Raw genomic sequence first — 18,044 nt, 5'->3', positions numbered from 1 at the left:
CACATTTATGCAGTAAAACAATATATGTCAAGAGGAAAGGGGTTAACGATTGTCATAAAGATTCTGACTTAATAAATATTCAGTAATAAAAAACTATTTCAATCGCAGTGTGTAAAAATGTATTATACTTATGGGTGTCTCCCTTTCTTTTATATATACACCCATATATATATATATATATATATATATATATATATATATATATATATATATATATATATATATATATATATATATATATATATATATATATATATATTATATATATATATATATATATATTACTCTCTCGGAAATAAGACCTCTTTGCCACACCGAGTGAAAGGAGACTGACCACAACCCGCGCAAACACATTAAAATTATGTTCGCGTAACCACTTTGGTTCTCCGTTCATCTTCGTGTAAAAGACGACCGAATCCCGTAATAAGATATTAATGACTGAGGGCGTCGATATCGCCTTCGGAGCTGTAAACCATCGCTGTGTGTGGTGGAGCCTCTCACTAGCTTGAGATTGTTGAGGCGTTTCTCATTTGCGCCGCTCGTCCAACGCCGATTTGATTTTCGCTAAGCCTGTGTGATAAGAGAGCCGGTTATCTGTGAGTTTTTAGATTTTGGAAAGGCTGGAAAATATATGTAGCTTCGTATAGATATATCTAAGACAACAAAACGATAGCTAAGGACAAAATTTGAGGACAAACTCACCCACTTCTAGTTTTTCTGGAGGGATGGTGAATATAAGCCTAAACCATCCGGGACTGACGCAGTAGAGCTGGCTGCCAGGAACTATGTACACACCTTTCTTGAAAATAGCTTCGAATAATTCTGAAAAGGGAAATTAATTACGGGGTACAGTCATAAACAGACACTGGTAAGTATAACAAACTGAGTCTTCATGAAAAAAGGGACACTTCAGAACCAAACTTGAAGACTGCACGAAAATACTCTAGGAATGCACGATTCTATTAGCTATTTCTGAGGATAAATTGCTGCTATTCGGGGTGAAATGCGTAAGAACTAATATCTAACAAAACTTCCTTCAATAGCCTGTGACATTTACAGATATTCTGTCACATTAAACTCCGCAGATAATCATAACAAGTGCCACAGGCTGCACCTTTCCGCAGAGATATTGATATTAAACCAGATACTAGTATTCACAAGAATGCTCTGAATGTTTTTATTGCGTGGAAGGGTCTATTTCACGAAGATGTTATCGGCTTCAGCACTCACCTAATTCAGCCTCCTTAGTGTTCTCCTTCATGAACGCCTTCGCACTGACCCATAGGAAAAATCCAGCTTTCCCCTCCCGTACTTGGAAACCCATTTCCTCAAGCCGTTGGCGGGTATTCCGGTAGGCGTCCCCTAACTTCCTGCGATTCGTTGGCAAGAAGAAGCCGTCGAACCAATCTGCGTGAGTCGTCCACCGGTTAACGTTAGGCTCATTGAGATTAAAAATATTGATAAAATGAACAGATTAAGGTTTTCTCGGCGCTTAAGCTAATAATTATTCCTCTCTCTCTAACACTTATGGAGAAACTCATCTTAAATCACAGTTCTTATAGGGGAATTTCAGTCACAGAAGATGCAGTATCACATCTGATCTGGAGACAGGTTTGGGTTGCTCTGTCCGTCCTGCCTATTCCTACCTCCCTCCACCTCCTCCCAAACTTGCACAGCCCCACCTTGGGCACAAAAGGGCATCTGGAAGCCTACTCCGTTATTTATTTATATATTTATTATTACTTAAACATATTTATTTGTGGTAAAGCAGGAATTCAGTGCAAGGTCGATAGTTTTAATTTTTCTTTTCAAAGTTTAACCTTGTCTTGTTTCTAATAACAGCATTTTCAATACATACGGGAATACTTGTTTCGATAAAATAATCCTCTCTCTCTCTCTCTCTCAATACCTTTGTCGTTCATTATGGTGGCAGCAGCGTTTTGAATGATCGAAGGCGTGCACTGGAATGTTGAAATTCGTTTCAAGCAAGTGATGACGTCTTTATTCAAGCTGTGGACTACTCCCACACGGAAACCAGCGAGAACAAGGTCCTGCACAGAATTGATATCTGTCAAGTGTGTGTTTACACAAACACACATATATAATATATATACATACATATATACACAATTATACTGTATATGTATATATATATATATATATATATATATGTGTGTGTGTGCGTGTGTGTGTGCGTAAACACCACGAGAGTTATCGTGTAAAAAGCATAAAATATGTTTCAAGCAACGAACGGCAAAATAAAAAAAAATTGACTATTCACACACAATAAAAATTATCATACACAAACTAATTTCCACCTAACCTCCAACTCACTTTTCGCAAAGGAAAACTTGTTACTGTAATCAAGTAAAAGCTCAAACTCACTTTCCGCAGAAAGAAAAAAGTTCCAATAACCAAACTCGAAAACTCATACGCACCTTCGTCAACCCCCAGACGAAATGAACTCTCTCAGGATCTGGCGTCGCAGAGTTCAGGGCCAAGGTACTGACGAACGTCTCGGGGTCTTGAAAGATGGACAGGGCGTAGATCTCATCCACTACGACGTGCAGTTTGTACCTGAAGAAAATTAGTACCATAATTGCATTACACCCTCCCTGAGGATGTGCTGTTGGAATGTCGAAAGTTCAAGCGGTGATGCAACGTATTACTACCCTAAGGCAATTCTTGTATTTTACAATTTACTTACATTTTTATCTCTTTATCTATTAATTTCCCATTACCTTCTGTTACTTCTTTCTAATGAACGCCAACATCTTTGGAAGCTTGAATTTCAAGTCAATGGCCCCTGTGGGCTTGCTCCATGAGACTAGGGTTCTCTTCTACATAATAATAATAATAATAATAATAATAATAATAATAATAATAATAATAATAATAATAATAATAATAGGGTTCTCTTCTGAATAATAATAATAATAATAATAATAATAATAATAATAATAATAATAATAATAATAATAATAATAATAATAATCTCTTACCTCTTACACACTTGCAGAATCTCCAGCAGCAGGGTCTTGGAATAAAAGTCGCCCATCGGGTTATGCGGATGCACCAGTATGATGCCCTTCACCCTCTTCCCTTCGCCGAGGAGTTCCTGGATCTTTCTTTCAAGGGCGTCCGGGCGGAGGGAGAAGGATTTCCCTTCGGCGTCTGTCTACCAGAAGGTCAGAGGTATTAAATAATTATGCAAAGCTGCTGTATTGAGTTAAAAAAAAAGTAACCTGTTTGCTCTTCTAAATCAATTATCATTACCTAAAAGACCCAATTATGACCGAAAATAAACGACTAAGACAAGTAGGCTGATAATCCTCTCTTTGCCTTTTCCAAACTATACAAGAAAAGAAACGTATTCGTCTTATAAATGTAGACTAATCAGCACCCGTATCAATGCACCTCAAATCAAAATGAAACTAAAACAACTAATACAAGCAAGAAGAGTCGGTTTGACAGCTTCCAATCCATCAACGGAGAAAGCCAGTTTTTGCTTTAACATATCTTTTAACGCTGATTATGTTCCTCTCTTTTGCAAAAATATGACCACCTCGATCAAGAGAAGAGCCGTTTTTAGTAACCAGTTCGTGAAACAAGCAGCCACCGTTTGTTGTCTCTATATATCATTGGAGTTAAGCTTCCATGGTCGAGCTACAATAACAATTTGCTTTCCAGTTCTTTCTCAGCCATCTGGCTGACGTGCATCTGATGTGTTCAGTTTGCGATCCTTGTATCGGAGTATTTGGAACAAACGAATGTTTTCAATAAAAACAACACTCATCCTGTCTGATTTATGGTGCTGAGGTTCGCACAGCCATCATTGTGGTAGTTGTTGCAGTTTCTGCAAAATCGCAGCAGGTGCTGTGCTGAATGGAAGTGTGTGTTTTGGAGGGCTAATTAATCTCGAAATCCTTCCAGTTCCTTGAAAATCTTGAATGACATAGGAATGCGGATTTCATATTTGTTCATAAGCAATGAACTATTTGCAAATATAAGAGAAGCATTATATATAAAATGCGCCTTAGAAACCGAGGCGAGGGGCTCCCCTTCTGTAAGACACGAGGTTGTAAGTTTTCTTATTTAGTATAAAAACCGGCGAAATTTGTGGAAGTTTTCTCCAGGGAAAGGTAATCATTCATGTATCTGTCATCATCCTTCAAAAACTTCAAATAAATTATAACAAGGAGGGATCTGATCACGTCTTGCCACATAACCAATCTTGCACACACACAGAAACACCCTAGGCCTATAGGACTAGCTACTGGTATAGCCCACTGTCTCGTGCTGCCCTCTGGTGGCCAGAATATGTACTACTGGCGAGGACTCGTCGAGACTACACATCCAATACGGTGCCTGGGGAATAGATTGATTAATATCATTTTAATAACATGAATTCACTGACTTGCTCCGTAGTGTCCAGTCCCCGAACATCGACCAGCGCCCTCTCGCGGAAGTTGGAGAAGATGCGACCATACACAGGTGTCGGAGTGATGAGAACGTCTCCGGGGTCGCAGATGGCGTGGCCCAAGGCATCCAGACAGGAGGCCACGCCGTTTAAAACCACGACCTGTTAAGAACAAGGACGGAGAGATTTCGTTTATTATGGTGTTTTGTGTGGGGTTACGACGTAGCGGAATACTAGACATAAAGGTGTTAATTATTTTCCTCCTTTTCAGTATAGAAGGCACACCTATTCAGTGAATATCAAAACTATTAGATGTTCAATATATAAGTTGGAATGAATGTTTACTTCCCTCTAGCGGATAAATATGTAATCACATGGACTTACAAAAAAAATAAAACTCTTTTTAATACCATAATTTCCATTTACAAATTATGTGTCTAGAATTTTGCGTTTGTAAATAATGAGCTATCGGAAATCTCGTATATATACAGTATATCTATATGCAGTATATGTATGACTGAAATATTTTCTGTTAAAACAGAATCCCATAAAAAATAAGGGAGCCCACAGACGCCAAAATGTGGAAAATAAGGCTTCTATATTTCAGAGACCAAACTGTCTCTCCTGAGGAGAGAGACAGTTTGGTCTCTGAAATATAGCCTTTAGTTTCCACATTTTGGCGCTTATAGGCCCCCTATATATTTGACAGTATATATATATATATATATATATATATATATATATATATATATATATATATATATATATATATATATATATATATATATTTGACAGTATATGTATATATATATATATATATATATATATATATATATATATATATATATATATATATATATATATATATATATATACTTACATTTTCCGGATCGACGTTCCTCTCAGGACAGAAGCGTCTCTTCAGGAAATCGGCCACGGATCTGCGGACGTGCTTCGTTCCCGACAGCTCGTAGTAGTGCTGGAACTGCCTGTCGTAACGGAGGCCGTCTCTCTCCTGAAGGCGGGCCTGCATCTCCTCGTCCATCAGGTGGTTCAGGGCAGTGCCCATGTTGATGATGCCCTTCGAGAAAATAATAATAATAATTTTTTTCTATTACGTCAATTTAATCACAAAAGACCGAATCTCATATCATTTTCAGCTAATGGGAATGATCTCTTATAAGAGAGAGAGAGTCAGTGGTACGTTAATTTTGTCATGGGGGAATGGCCTCCTATGAGAGAGAGAGAGAGAGAGAGAGAGAGAGAGAGAGAGAGAGAGAGAGAGAGAGAGAGAGAGAGAGAGAGAGAGAGAGAGAATCTTACATTTGTCATGGAGGAATGACCTCCAATGAGAGAGAGAGAGAGAACGAGAGATAACTTGATAATCTGACATTCCCTTGTTGGGAATGGCTTCTTATGAGAGAGAGAGAGAGAGAGAGAGAGAGAATCTTACAATTTTGTCATGGAGGAATGACCTCCTATGAGAGAGAGAGAGAGAGAACGAGAGATAATTTGATAATATGACATTGACCTGGTGGGAATAACTTCTTATGAGAGAGAGAGAGAGAGAGAGAGAGAGAGAGAGAGAGAGAGAGAGAGAGAGAGATAATTTGACACTGACCTGGTGGGAATGACTTCTTATGAGAGAGAGAGAGAGAGAGAGAGAGAGAGAGAGAGAGAGAGAGAGAGAGAGAGAGAGAGAATCTTACAATTTTGTCATGGAGGAATGGCCTCCTATGAGAGAGAGAGAGAGAGAGAGAGAGAGAGAGAGAGAGAGAGAGAGAGAGAGAGAGAGAGAGAGAGAGAGAGAGAGAGATAATTTGATAATTTGACACTGGCCTGGTGGGAATGACTTCTTATGAGAGAGAGAGAGAGAATCTTACAACTTTGTCATGGAGGAATGACCTGCTATTAGAGAGAGAGAGAGAGAGAGAGAGAGAGAGAGAGAGAGAGAGAGAGAGAGAGAGAGAGAGAGAGAGAGAGAGAGAATCTTACAACTTTGTCATGGAGGAATGACCTGCTATTAGAGAGAGAGAGAACGAGAGATAATTTGACACTGGCCTGGTGGGAATGACTTATGAGAGAGAGAGAGAGAGAGAGAGAGAGAGAGAGAGAGAGAGAGAGAGAGAGAGATTGGCCATGCTGATACGTAATGAGCCTCAAACGATGTACCAAAACGACGTATTGGCCTTCCTGAGAATCTTCATATTCCACCCTTTCTTCCCATTTCAAAAACCCGAAAAAATTAAATTCACATCACATCAAGATAACTATCACAAACAGATACAAGCAAATAGATTCAAATCCGCAGGAGATAATTTAATCGAATAAAGAGACAGACAGACAGACAACAAGGCAAAAAAAAAAAATAAATAAAAAGCAAAGGCAGCATACAGTAGTCAAACTACCAATCAGCAGAACGCACGGATTGGCTGATTTCATGAAAATTCGGTCTGCCAAGCCAAGCACTGGGGCACTTTCGGCCAGTCAGCGCTTTGGACACTGACAAGAGGGAGTTGGAGTGGTTGGGCAGCGAGATACAGAGATCGTCAGGATAATAAATGAGATCAAGTGTAATTAAAAGCAACGCTGAGAAGCAATATTTAGAGGGGTTGGACAGCAAAGTTGAAGGAAAATAAATGAGGAATGACAGTAAAGTGAAAATTATTATTATTATTATTATTATTACTTTTCAGAAGATGAACCATATTCATATGGAACAAGCCCACCACAGGGGCCACTGCCTTGAAATTCAAGCTTCCAAAGAATATAGTGTTCATTTGAAAGAAATGCAGAAAAGAAGAGATCACTTATTAAAAAAGAAAAAAAAAAGATTAAAAAATTATTAAATAAACTGATAAAAATGTAATTATCAACATACAAAGAGAATTGGTTTATGGTATAATGCACTGAATAAAAACTAAAAAAAATGGCTGCAGCTAGGGGCCGAAGGGGCGCTGCTAACGCAGTAGCCTACAGTGCGCCAAGTGAGGTGCACTGAAGGCACTAACCCCCTCTAAGGCAGAAGGCACAAGAAAAAGCACACAAGATGCTGCTAACACTCTTTAGTTATGCCTACAGTGCACCACGTGAGGTGTACTGACTGCAATACCTCCCTACGGGACAGAAAGCGTAGAAATTAAAATGAAAAAAAAAGACAGGAAGTTAAACCTAAATCAGACGAATAATGTGACAGAAAAGAAGCACAATAAAGCAATACGTATCTATTAAACTCTTACTGACACGCTAGCCTACAGTGTACCACGTCAGTTGCACTGAATGCACTACGAGACAGAAAGCACAAATAAAAAAAAAATTAAAACCTAAAGCAGACGAATAATGTGACAGAAAAGATGCACAATAAAGCAATACGTATCTATTAAACTCTTACGAACACGCTATAGCCTACAGTGCACCACGTGAGGTGCACTGACGGCACTACAGAACGCGCAGAGAGAAATGCTAAAAAAAAAAAAAATTATAAAAACCAAAAAGAATGAAAACCTAAACCAGACGAATAATGTGACCGAAAAAAAAAAATGCACAAAGTAATAGTTATCTATTAAACTCTTACCTCCGGGTTATCCTCTGGGTGAAAGGGGTTCCCCAGGGCCACCGAGGCGTAAGTACTGAGGAAGTCATTCTTCTGGATGGTGTGGCGCGCCCTTCGGGAGATCGTGGTCTCTTCTTCCTCCTCCTCCGTCGTCGTCGCCTTCGTCGGCTGCGCCTTCACGTCGCCAGAGGCCATCTGTGTCTGATGGGAGGTCCTTGGAAGATGCTGTGTTCGCCTGGATTAATAATAATAATAATAATAATAATAATAATAATAATAATAAAAGGTCAGTAAGATATGTTTTAGAGAGTTGGGGGATTTTCGTACATATTAGGAGTAATAATAATAATAACTGCGAGTCTTGCTGAGCGTCTTCGACAAAACGGGATGATGATAATAATAATAATAATAATAATAATAATAATAATAATAACAGAGAGTCTTGCTAAGCGTCTTCGACAAAACGGTATAATAAAAAAAAAAAAAATAATAATAATAATAATAATAATAACTGCGAGTCTTGCTGAGCGTCTTCGACAAAACGGGATGATAATAATAATAATAATAATAATAATAATAATAATAATAATAATAATAATAATAATAATAATAACTGCGAGTCTTGCTGAGCGTCTTCGACAAAACGGGATGATGATAATAATAATAATAATAATAATAATAATAATAATAATAATAATAATAATAATAACAATAACAGCGAGTCTTGCTGAGCGTCTTCGACAAAGACATAATAATAATAATAATAATAATAATAATAATAATAATAATAATAATAATAATAAGACAGGGCCTGATAACAAAATGCGAAGGGACGCCGCAAAGAACATTAAGTAGGCCTAATGCCTACAGTGCACCGTATGAGGTGTACAATGACGTCACTACCCCCTTACAGGAACTTCTTGATACATGCACTCCATAAGAACTGCATGATATTCACTACTATTTGGTTACGAACAGACTGATTATTACTTGAAAGAACACACAAAGCTGGTCACTATCAAATTACAAAGAAGCAAAGAGGATCCATTTGTGTACCGTAACGGAAATAAGTTTGAAAGGATCCATTAGTGTACCGTAACGGAAATAAGTTTGAAAGGATCCATTAGTGTACCGTAACGGAAATAAGTTTGAAAGGATCCAACAGTGTAAAGTAACGGAAATAAGTTTGAAAGGATCCAGCAGTGTAAAGTAACGGAAATAAATTTTAAAAGTTTAAATCCCCAGTTCGAACGGAGGCAGATTGGTTCCCACGCCATCTGGGTAAAAACGGAGATGATTTTTTTTTTTTTTTACAACGTCTCTCTCATGAGAAAAGTTTATTTTACCTTTGATTGAAGGGCAGATGGTGAACACGACTTGAGGTCTGTATAAACCTATAAAACTTCACACAGGAAACACTGCGAAAGTAAACTCATTTCTACTATAAGTACTATATATATATATATATATATATATATATATATATATATATATATATATATATATATATATATATATATATATATATATATATATATATATATATGACTTTTTATCACATCACCGTGATTCATATACAATCAGTAAGCTACAAACGTCCTTTAATATCAATTCACTCTACCTCGGAAATAATATATTTTCATATATGTTACCGAAGGAAATTTTAGTTGATAATAAGTTCGTCGTCCCGTGGGCTCGAACCAGCGAAGGACAAGAACTCAGCAGTCCTGAGTTCGTGTCCTTCGCTGGTTCGAGCCCACGGGACGACGAACTTATTATCAACTAAAAATTCCTTCGGTAACATATATGAAAAACATTATTTCCGAGTGTAGAGCGAATTGATATTAAGACGTTTGAAGTTTATTGATTATATATATATATATATATATATATATATATATATATATATATATATATATATATATATATATATATATATGTATGTATGTATGTATGTATATGTATGTATATATATATATATATATATATATATATATATATATATATATATATATATATATATATATATATATATATATATATATATATATTAGTGTATTTTCGAAGAAAATGGCCAGATAAATATGAAACATGTAGACAATACCGAATCGGATTACAGTCGAATATTTTCACATAGGACAGGAACTGATTGCTTGAAGTAAGCAAAGTTCAAACACACATACTGCACATACAGTGCACCTTTCCTTTCAGGACTATATATATATATATATATATATATATATATATATATATATATATATATATATATATATATATGTGTGTGTGTGTGTGTGTGTGTGTGTGTGTGTGTGTGTGTGTGTAAACACATAAAACACACCAACACAGAACTGATTTATCTAGCCATATTTCTATCTCTTAGGGGCATAAATACTAACCTTATATGAATCTGATTATATAATTTAACTCCCACTTGATAGTATGTGCATGACATAAGTAAAAATTGCGCTGAAGTTGCTTAGGCACAATTCAGTTTTCAGTAACGATTGCGCTGAAGTTGCTTAGGCACAATTGAGTTTTCAGTAACGGAAATAAGTTTCAAAGATGGAACACTAACTAAAATACTGGAGAAGGATGAGTCAGCCCAAATCGAGAGAGAGTCAGCAACCTGCGGACATTGCTCTGGGGAAGTTGATGAGGAAGGAACTTGCTATGAAATGTGTGACATATGGTTCCATTATGAATGTTCAAGTATCGAGGTCAGATACATACCCATACTTCGTAGTGATAACATATTGTACATCTGTAATAAATGCAAGAGGCCTGAACATAGAGCACACAAAAAACTCACTGAAGATGAACTTGAAGAAATAAAAGAAAACACAGAGCTATTAACAAAGTTGATTCAGGATTCGGCTCAGAAAGCTAGTGACGTAATGACCAACATGGATGAAATCCAAAACAAAATTGATAATGTTGATAAAGATGTAAAGACCATGACAAACATGGACAAAACTCAAGCTGAATCACTAAAGACAAAAAAAGTGCTTCTGATCAAATCTACAAACGAAGAGAGCACAGCAGCTAATGAAAAGAGATAAATTATGAGTTAAATAACGGCGCCAGTTGAACAGGTTAAAACAACAAGAGATGGACACTTGTTTGTAAGATTTCCCAGACAGGAAAAACTTAGAAAAGGCAAAAATGGAAATTCAGAAAACCAACAATATATCAGTAAATGAGAAGGGTAAACTTAAACCAAAAATAAAAGTAGTCTATGTCCCAAATGATGATGACATTGTCGATAACATTGTAAAGAATAATCCATGGGTGGCCTCATTTCTGAAAATGACGACCTGAAAATTTTAAAGGAAATGATAGCCAAAGATGACAAATATAAACACTGTATCACTAAATGCACACCACAAATACGAAAGGCTAACTACGATAGAGGTGACAAATTGTGTACAATGTATAGCCGTTGCAAAGTATACGACTGTTACATGCCCTATCAATGTTATAGATGTCAGGAATTTGGTCACAGCGCAACAAATTGTAGAAATGACCAAGCTTGCCCTAGATGTGGTGAAAGTCACAAACCGAATGAATGTTCTAGCAACATCTTCAAGTGTAAAAATTGTGTAAAGAAAGGTCATAGTGACACTAAACATAAAACATATGATGGCAATAAGTGCACAGTATTTAAAGAATGTGTCTCAAAGGTGAAAAATGATACGGAAGCAAATTTAAAAAGAACTAAAGACTCTCCTGTTCTGCAGGACCTACGATACTGACGAGAAAACACTGAAAGGCAATTATAAAATATGAGAAGCACCTTATTTTGAAAACGTACAAGGGCCCGTCAGAGAGGGAATTATCCCTGTAGGGGGCTGTACATAAAACCAAAGTGAAACATAACAAAGCGAAACAGCCGCTACAGCGCATAACCAAGGTCACCAAAACAGATCTATCTTTCGGTGGTCTCGGTATGACCTGCGGCCCATGAAACGTTAACCACGGCCCGGTGGTGTCCTGTCCTATATCGTTGCCAGAAGCACGATTGTGGCTAAACTTAGCCTTAAATAAAATAAAAACTACTGAGGATAGAGGGCTACAATTTGGTAGGTTCGATGACTGGAGGGCGGGTGATCAACATACCATTTTGCAGCCCCCTAGCCTCAGTAGTTTGTAAGATCTGAAGGCGGACAGAAAAAGTGCGGATGGCACAATAGTTTTCTTTTACTGAAAACTAAAAACCAAGCGGTAACATACGTTTACAGGGAGACTGGCTGCCAATAAACCTCTGATCTCACGGCGTATTCTACTGAGTACACGTTGATCCTTTTCTGGATCCTGGTTGAATAGAAGTCACCCGCCACGCAGATCGAGAACGCGTAATATATAAATGTTTTCCTAAGAAGGAATAGGGGCGATTGAAGCCAGGAATGGTAACAAAGAATAATAATGGCATTATGTATTTATCTGTTTATGTATGTTAGGACAAAACAGTCAGTTTAAGACTAACGTTAATATTGCCACTGAGATGTTTAGTTTCTCAGTTGTGTTAAATTCTACACTGTTAAGAACTTGTCGAAATAAAGCAATTATATAGAATAGTAAAGAACCGAATATTATAATCAGAAAATCCGAGATACAGCAACGGATATGAATAAATTATACAGGCTACTTGCCTTACTGATAATAATGTTAAGGATAACAGACTCCCTGAAAGTTCCAGTGATCACGAACTGGCTGATATTTTGCTTAAAATGTTTAGGGAAAAACTGAGATTACAATCATCACTTTCGTTGAAACGCCGACTCAGATAAGTGTTGGACCTGATACGGGAGTGAAACTATCGATATTTAATAGTGTAAATACTGATGATGTTACAGGATAATTAAAAAGGTATAGGAAACAATCTGTGTAATTGATCCGATGCCAGTATCTAAATTTGTTGGAGTGGGAAATTTATTATGTCTTACTGATATAATGATGAAATTCATAAATGCCAGTATTTCTGAGAACAAGTTCCGTATATTTGAAAAAACGGCTATTATCAAGCAAGTTTTGAAGGGTGCACTTAATTACCAAAACTGAAGTTCCCACCGACCTGTCTCAAATTTTTAACCTACGTCCACCATACTAGAATTGGGATTCTTGAACAAGTACTTATTCATCTGGGAAAAGGTAAATGCTTATTTCTTTCTTTCTTTAAAGTTCAGCTGAAACCCTTTTGGAAAGACTCAATAGGCGATAAACCCAAGGGCTCCAAAGGGGAATCAGCCTGCAAAGAGAGAGACAAGTTATAGAAAAGGTGACAGATAAATAAATAAATAAATAAGAAAGGAATAAAAAATGAAACCAATACGCCTGAATTTAAGAGACGTCAGTAGTGCGCAGGAAGGAATTTGCTCCTCGCCTAAAGACATCTGGAGATCGGAGGATTCCACAACTGCATTAGGCAAACTATTCCACATTGTAGTTGCAGCTAAGATAAAACTCTTAGCAAACCGAGAGATATTAACCCAGATACTATAAAACGACACGTTGTTTGCAGCAGCAGTCTGTTGGGCAGTCAGTCAGCTTGTGGACAATTATTTCTATTGAATGGTGTGCGCTGAGTTGTAAATGATCTTTTGGAAATGATGAATAAAGGTAATATATCCTAGTCTTGCTAGATCTCGGTATGGCTTTTAATAGCCTAAGCCAGGGCCGTCCAACACCATCCCCGTGGGCCCGTTTGATTTTGAAAGTGGCCCACTAGAGAAAAATAAGTAAAAGCATATTTCTCATTTTTATATCATAAAAATTAGATTTACCACTTATCTTGAACAAAAGAAATAACTACAAAGAAAAGTTCCATTGGCGTCTGTCGTGCGTTGCATAATATTTTCAAACGATGCGATTTACTAAGAATAACAAAGATTATCTTATAAAACGCTGTACTATAAACAGTAACTGAGCTCCGCTTTGGCCTTGTTTTAACATTCTTATTCTGTAGTTATCCCTTTTTCTGAGATATATATATATATATATATATATATATATATATATATATATATATATATATATATATATATATATATATATATATATATATATATATGCGCTAGCTGACAACCCGGCGCTGCCGGAAAACTGAATGACAACCGATAAACTCTCTCACTTTACCCCCTCTCCTCCCTTACACCCCATCTACTCTCTCTCTCTCTCTCTCTCTCTCTCTCTCTCTCTCTCTCTCCTCCCTAATATCCCCTCTGCTCGCTCTCTCACTTCCTCTCCATCTCTCTCTCTCTCCAACCCTTCCCTGACTCTTTTCCTCTTTCTTCTCTATAACACAGCCTCTGCCCTCTCTCTCTCTCTCACTTCTTCTCCATCTCACTCTCTCCCTCCCTCATTTCCTCTCCCTCTCACTCTTTCTTTATTTCTCTTTCTCTCTCCAACCATCCCCGTCTCTTTCCCTCTTTCTTCTCCCTAACACCCCTTCTACTCTCTCTCTCTCTCTCTCTCTCTCTCTCTCTCTCTCTCTCTCTCCAACACTACTTGTCTCTTTCCCTCTTTCTTCTCCCTAACACCCCTTCTACTCTCTCTCTCTCTCTCTCTCTCTCTCTCTCTCTCTCTCTCTCTCTCTCTCCAACACTACTTGTCTCTTTCCCTCTTTCTTCTCCCTAACACTCCCTCTGCTCCCTCCCTCTCCTCCTCTCTCTCTCTCTCTCTCTCTCTCTCTCTCTCTCTCTCTCTCTCTCTCTCTCACTTCCTTTCCCCTCTCATTCTCTCTCTGTCACTCCCTTAACCCCTTCTCCCGCTTTGGTGCCATTGATTCTTACCCCCACAGTATTCTTTTCCCGATAGTAAGCCATACGTATACCGAAATTAGGTATGATATATTCATAAAGTTACTACGTCTACGAGCATAACCAGCCCGTTTCAGGAAAGCCCTTCCACCCCCAACCCCCTTTGGTGCCATTTGGTGCTAGTGACGTCTTACCCCAACAGTGTTCTTTTCGAGGTAGTAAGTCATATGTATACCTAGTTTGGTTGAGATTGCTCAATGCATTACAGAGTGTATGTGGAACACACACGCATACATACATACATACATACAGCCATTTATATATACATACACATACATACATACACACAAGTGGCCCGCATGTTTGTTCAAGAGTGGCCCTCAGACTAAATAACTTGGACGGCCCTGGCCTAGGCCTACAGTTGAGCATGAACTTTTGAACGATTTACAGTCCTTTTGAACTGTTAGTGAAATTTTGGATATTCGAAAGACAAGCTGCGTGACAGAGAATACCTTTGTACAGACTGGAAACTCATATTCATCTTACAAATAACTGAGAATGCCTACTGAGCGGAACTGAATTTATAAGGGCACCTACAAGCAAGCCAGCATTAAGTTGCAAAAAAAAAAAAAAAAACTTACGATAAAATAGAAGTCAGCTCAGAATCTACTTCGAGTATTTTCCTTTATACATAACTAACGCACAATCAACTTTTTCCATATCAGTAACCCCCACCGCCAACCCCAACTCTCTCTCTCTCTCTCTCTCTCTCTCTCTCTCTCTCTCACACACACACACACACACACACACACACACACATTGGTGATTAAGAGAATTATCCACTACACACACACATTGGTGATTAAGAGAATTATCCACTACGCTTATTGTATAGTGTGTTTTATCCCCGGAAAATAAAAACTACAATTTCATATCCTATGCACTGCTTCGTATGTTTGTTTTTTTTTTGGTACTAGTTATGAATGACTGAATCGTTACTGCTGTATGTATATGCATGTGTGCATAACAGAAGGTGAAGTCTTATAGTTAAAAGGAGTTATGGAAATAGATATACGAATCGAAACACCATCTTAAATATAATACTAGAAGAAATGGTAGAACTATTAGCACATAAAAACCAAAAATATAGCACATACACACACAATATTTTATATATAGTGTGTGTGATAATTTACAAGGCCTAACGCACCCATTTTGCTATTCCATTTTAAACCCCACAGATGACAATCGTATCCCTCCCACCCTCTCTCTCTCTCTTTTCGCCTCAGTAAAACAAGACTGACAGTGCCCTAAATTTCATTTTTCACTCAGCCTGAATCAATACTCACCAGGTGACGACAACCGCTCGATTCCTGATCGACAGACACAGGTCTGGAAGTCACGTGGACAGATAACGCACACACAAAAAAACACCAGGCGTTAATCTTGCATTAGTAAATTGCGGCACAGCGGAATACACAAAAGCACCTGTGATCGTGTGCTCTGACTGAACCCGACCACTACTACTGCTATGGTACAACACCGAGTGCTCGCCACTCACACGGTACAGCGCCACCTCGGCGCCACTCCAAAGTTCAGAAACATGCGACTCGGTGGCTCGGTGATGAAGCATTACGGTACAACCCTACGAAGGTCCGTCCTAGATAAAGTGGAGACGGAAATTCAGTGGATTATACAGCGGAAAAACAGAATTCATTAACTTAACCATCGTTACTCAAAGCAGATAGAAAAAAATGCACTCACAGAGGAGTGTCTAAGTTTGTTGATATTAACCGCTTCGCATTACATCGCACGTATCTCCGTTTATTGCTGGTCATGGGCTTAGCTTAGTCGTAAGTTAACTTGAGTTTAGGTATTGAAAAGCTTTGCCTGTCACGTCCAGTTGTGACACGCAAGTGTTTTAATTACGATCACACCATTCCATGCACACACATATGTGAAGTGATCTATATATTCCCCCAATTGGGTCCCAAGTGCCACTCAGGGTCCAGAGATCCTGGTGCCACTGAGCCAGGTGTGCCCCCGAATGGTTTAACGGAAATTTCTCTATCGTGCCCTGAGTGTTTTTAACGTTTGTAAGGCGCCATAACGTCACCAAGAATGCCAGGGCGTCCTGGTAATGCCAAGGCCCTATTGGTTGATTCGGAAAGAAGGAACGGATCAGGATTGGGCATAAGGTGTAAGGACAGAGCCAAGGGACGCCAATAACGACTATCAGGCAGTCCAAGCAGGGTGGTTGTGTTTGAGTGTGTGTGTGTGTGTGCTCGTTCGAATGTCATCCCGTCCGTCCTTGTCCGTAGAGTAATTATTAATTTAACTATTTTTAGTAAGCAGGTCCCTATATTAATTCAAATAATAATATAAATATTAAACTAATGTCCGAATATCATTTATACTCCCTCTCTGGTACTTTTAAGAACCCCTATTTCTAATACATTACCTGGCCTCAACTCGGATTTTTTTTTATTTTGCCTATGTGTGTGTATTGCGCATTCGTTAACGTGCTTTCATGCATTCCTGATATATATATATATATATATATATATATATATATATATATATATATATATATATATATATACAGATAAAGATTAGTAATCATTAGTGACCAACAAGAAGCGACCTTGAAACACAGGTGCACCCAGGTTATCTTCTTCATAGCTGGCGCCCAAAGGAAGCAAGAACGCACAAGCAAATCTAAATATGAATAACAAAAATGCACTTTTGAACAAGGAACAGACGGAAAATGATAAGGGATACTTCGAACTCGTACAAAGTGAACACCGAGAAAATAAATACCTTAAGAATTGGTAAAATGAAATAAAGAAAAAACTGTGGCCATTCTTGGTAAACTTTTTGCCAGGTATTGCAAACACTTTGCGCAACCCACAAATTACAGGTTTCATATAAATTTTATGTAATACTAATGCAGATTGGCGGAAAAAACTATTACAAATATCTTTTACCGGTAAAATAAAACTTAGCGTAATTCTGTAATTTGTTTTAATACAAGGTAACAGCCTTTGGCAGCGGGTGAAACGGAAAACTGGATGTTATTTTTATAAGTCTAGAATTTTTTGTTTTTGTTTTCCCATATTTTATCACATGGAAGAACAATATAGCGTTAGAACATTACGAGAATGTTGTTACACAATCCATATCAGTCATGACTTTTTCCTTTTACGTGAAGCGCAAATCGGTAAAAAAAAAAAAAAACTTCCAATATTCTCTTACTCTGTCCCCACCCCTAAAAAAAGTTAACCCTAAAAGAACCCTGGATCAAGTGACTAGTGAT

At 37.7% G+C, this 18,044-nt stretch overlaps 2 protein-coding genes across 2 annotated transcripts in view; one reads left to right on the top strand and one right to left on the bottom strand.

Annotated features, from left to right (window-relative positions):
• Positions 1-261: 261 nt before the first annotated feature.
• LOC136842792 (1-aminocyclopropane-1-carboxylate synthase-like protein 1) lies at positions 262-16,242 on the bottom strand. The gene is made up of 10 exons (XM_067110629.1): positions 16,078-16,242; positions 7,995-8,208; positions 5,301-5,501; positions 4,418-4,582; positions 3,003-3,178; positions 2,439-2,577; positions 1,910-2,051; positions 1,231-1,407; positions 703-822; positions 262-570 (listed from the first exon to the last, which is right to left on the bottom strand). The coding sequence occupies exons 2-10, from the start codon at positions 8,166-8,168 to the stop codon at positions 527-529; spliced, it is 1,338 nt and encodes a 445-aa protein (XP_066966730.1). The 5' UTR covers positions 8,169-8,208; positions 16,078-16,242; the 3' UTR covers positions 262-526.
• Positions 16,243-16,266: 24 nt separating this feature from the next.
• Positions 16,267-18,044, top strand: part of LOC136842791 (uncharacterized) — a 49,205-nt gene continuing 47,427 nt past the window's right edge. The window contains exon 1 of the mRNA XM_067110627.1: positions 16,267-16,581. The gene's annotated coding sequence lies outside the window, so the exon portion shown is untranslated. The remainder of the gene's footprint in view (positions 16,582-18,044) is intronic.

Source organism: Macrobrachium rosenbergii, chromosome 10 (genome assembly GCF_040412425.1).
Source record: "Macrobrachium rosenbergii isolate ZJJX-2024 chromosome 10, ASM4041242v1, whole genome shotgun sequence".
In the NCBI taxonomy this organism is placed as follows: Eukaryota; Metazoa; Arthropoda; class Malacostraca; order Decapoda; family Palaemonidae; genus Macrobrachium; species Macrobrachium rosenbergii.
Note: the sequence above shows the minus strand (reverse complement) of the source record. Positions and strands in the feature narration are given on the sequence as shown.